At 43.2% G+C, this 2,955-nt stretch overlaps 1 protein-coding gene across 1 annotated transcript; it reads left to right on the top strand.

Annotated features, from left to right (window-relative positions):
• The first annotated feature begins 232 nt into the window (after window positions 1-232).
• On the top strand, window positions 233-1,349 carry LOC104767796 (geranylgeranyl pyrophosphate synthase 3, chloroplastic-like). The gene is made up of 2 exons (XM_010491772.2): window positions 233-689; window positions 756-1,349. The coding sequence occupies exons 1-2, from the start codon at window positions 345-347 to the stop codon at window positions 1,347-1,349; spliced, it is 939 nt and encodes a 312-aa protein (XP_010490074.2). The 5' UTR covers window positions 233-344.
• The last annotated feature ends 1,606 nt before the right edge of the window (window positions 1,350-2,955 follow it).

Genomic DNA, 2,955 nt, shown 5'->3' with positions numbered 1-2,955 from the left:
TGTAAAAATTACAAGGCAATAATATTAGATTTTTATTTTAAAAATTTATAAATCATTATTTATAATGATAACTAGTAAAAATCTATCTTTCTCAACAATTTTTTCTTTTTATTAATTAGAAAGAGAGGGAGAGAGTACCTATTAAAAAGACTTCCACATCTTCTTAAAAGCCAAACACAATTACTATTGGATCAGCGATGACTATTTATATTGATCTCAGCTCATCCTTCCTCTTCATCCAATCCAGAGTAAGAAGATACAACTCCATATCCTCAGTAAAAAATCTCCAAAAACGCACTGTTTTATCCCTCTCTTCTGCTCTCACCTCACAAGGCGACAAACACATGACTCCACTAAAAGGAAAAGGCAATGATCCCAACTCTGCCTTTGAATTTAAGTCATATATGATTCGTAAGGCTGAATTCGTAAATGCCACTCTCGACGTTTCCGTACCACTTTCGAAACCCCTCACAATCCAAGAGGCGGTGCGGTACTCTTTGCTAGCAGGTGGAAAACGTGTCAGGCCTCTACTTTGCATTGCAGCATGCGAGCTTGTGGGTGGCCATGAGGCTACCGCCATGTCATCCGCTTGCGCAGTCGAGATGATCCACACGAGCTCTCTCGTTCATGATGACCTTCCCTGCATGGACAATGCTGACCTCCGCCGAGGCAAGCCCACCAACCACAAGGTATTTTGTTAAATCGTTAGAGTTGAATCATCCATTGACGTTAACGTATGGATGATTTAAAACAAGGTGTTTGGAGAAAACATGGCGGTTTTGGCGGGTGACGCATTATTTGCTTTAGCGTTTGAACACATGACGGCCTTGTCGAGTGCGTTGGTTGTTTCCCCTGAGAGGAAGATCTGTGCGGTAATTGAGCTTGCAAAGGCCATAGGGACAAAAGGTCTAGTGGCTGGGCAAGTGATCGACTTATGTAGCGAAGGGCTGGATCCAAACGATGTGGGATTGGAGCATCTAGAGTTCATCCACCTCCACAAAACGGCCGCTTTGTTGGAGGCAGCGGCGGTTGTAGGAGCCATATTGGGAGGTGGAACAGAGGAAGAGATCGAAAAGCTAAGAAAGTATGCGAGATGTATTGGGCTGATGTTTCAGGTGGTTGATGATATACTTGACGTAACGAAATCTACTGATGAACTGGGTAAGAGCGCCATAAATGACGTTATTGCTGGCAAACTTACATATCCGAGGTTGATTGGTTTGGAGAAATCGAGGGAACTTGCGAAGAAATTAAGCAAAGAAGCAGAGGAACAGCTTCTAGGGTTTGATCCGAATAAGGCGGTTCCTCTGGTGGCCCTTGCTAGTTACATTGTTGGAAGTCACAGCTGATCATAAATGCATCTAAATGTCCTAACAAGTCCGTTTAGTTAAATTTCTCTCCTCGTGTTGATTCTTATGAACCAATTATGGTGTGGTCATTTGTATATGTTTCTTTTAAAAAAAATATGATTACATGGGAAGGCCCATGGACAATTGAACATTGGTTTAACTGAAAAGTCAAAACCCAAAATTTTGTAAGCGTTGAGTGCTTTTTTTTTTTTTTTCTTGAATGACTTAGTCTCCTTTAACGTATAGGAAATATAATTGAATGATTATTATGTGTAGTGTTTACATCAAATATATAGGATACAAATAAAATCATAGGATAACTCAATTACAATTAGATCCTTAAACTATATTACTCTTACACGTCCCTACAAGATGAAGGTAGTTGACAAACTCCAATCTTGCTATTGAGTGTTTGAAAGCGTGGTCGTGGTAGAGGTTTGGTGAGAATATCGGCCAACTGATCCTGAGTGTGTTTGTGAGCAACACGAAGAGCACCATCTTGGATATAACCGCGAAAAAAGTGATAATCAAGAGCGATATGTTTTATGCACAAGTGGAAAATGGGATTGGCACATAAATACGTAGCTCCCATGTTGTCACAGTATATGGTTGGAGGTGATGGAAGTGTGACACCCATCTCAGTGAGGAGATTGCAGACCCGTCGGAGTTCCGAAGCTGTGTTAACTACTGCTCGGTATTCGGCCTCTGTAGAGGATCAGGCTTCACCTCTCTGCTTCTTAGAGGACCAGGAGATGCGATTGTCGCCGAGATAGAGAATGAAACCATTGGTAGAGAGATAATCATGTCGATCACCAGCCCAATCTGCATCGGAAAAGGCATGGAGAGTGGGAGGCGTACCAGACCGAAGGAAGATCCCATGGGAAGATGTTCCAGCAAGATAACAGAGAATACACTTCACAGCTTGCGAGTGCAGATCAGTGGGGCTGTGCATGAATAGTGACAAGCGATTGACCGCATATGCTATATCAAGGCGGGTGACCGCATATGCTATATTCAGTAGCATTCGCCAAAGATGTGCCGGAAGTGATTGTTAACTGTGGTGACGGAGACATTGGTGTGGAAACAGGCTTTGCAGCGAGCATCTTGGGTTTGGTCAGAAGATCAATTGTGTACTTTCGTTGCATCAAGTGTAGTCCAGCAGGTGTGATGTGTCCGCAAGCGAATGGCCTCAATGAATAAAGAGTGATGTGTCCGCAAGCGAGTTCTTGAAGCTAATGGAGAGAAGGTATTTACGTAACTCGTTGTATCAGGCGCGTGGGGCCTGTTTAAGGCCATAGAGTGCCTTGTTGAGGCGACAAACATGGTGTGGTCGATCCGGATCAATGAATCCTGGGGGTTGAGCAACATAAACCCCATCCTCTAGGGTTCCCTGGAGAAAGTCATTATTGACGTCAAGGGTACAACCAAAGATTCGTAGCTTGTGGTAGTTGGGGGACTAGCCAAAGAGCTTTTGGAAAGGTGAGACAGATTTCAGCATCGGAGATGGCATTTGATTTATGAGATACATGGCTGGAGAGAATGCATATATCCAATACGATATGGGCATTGATGGGTGACCAAGAAGTGTTAGACCGGTCTCCACAAT

Source organism: Camelina sativa, chromosome 19 (assembly GCF_030686135.1).
Source record: "Camelina sativa cultivar CO46 ecotype springtype chromosome 19, ASM3068613v1".
NCBI classification, from domain to species: Eukaryota; Viridiplantae; Streptophyta; class Magnoliopsida; order Brassicales; family Brassicaceae; genus Camelina; species Camelina sativa.
Note: the sequence above shows the minus strand (reverse complement) of the source record. Positions and strands in the feature narration are given on the sequence as shown.

Coding starts and splice junctions, on each gene's coding strand:
- LOC104767796 (XM_010491772.2), top strand. CDS start 345: ATGACTCCACTAAAAGGAAAAGGCAATGATCCCAACTCTGCCTTTGAA. Junction 690..755: donor GCAAGCCCACCAACCACAAG/GTATTTTGTTAA, acceptor ATTTAAAACAAG/GTGTTTGGAGAAAACATGGC.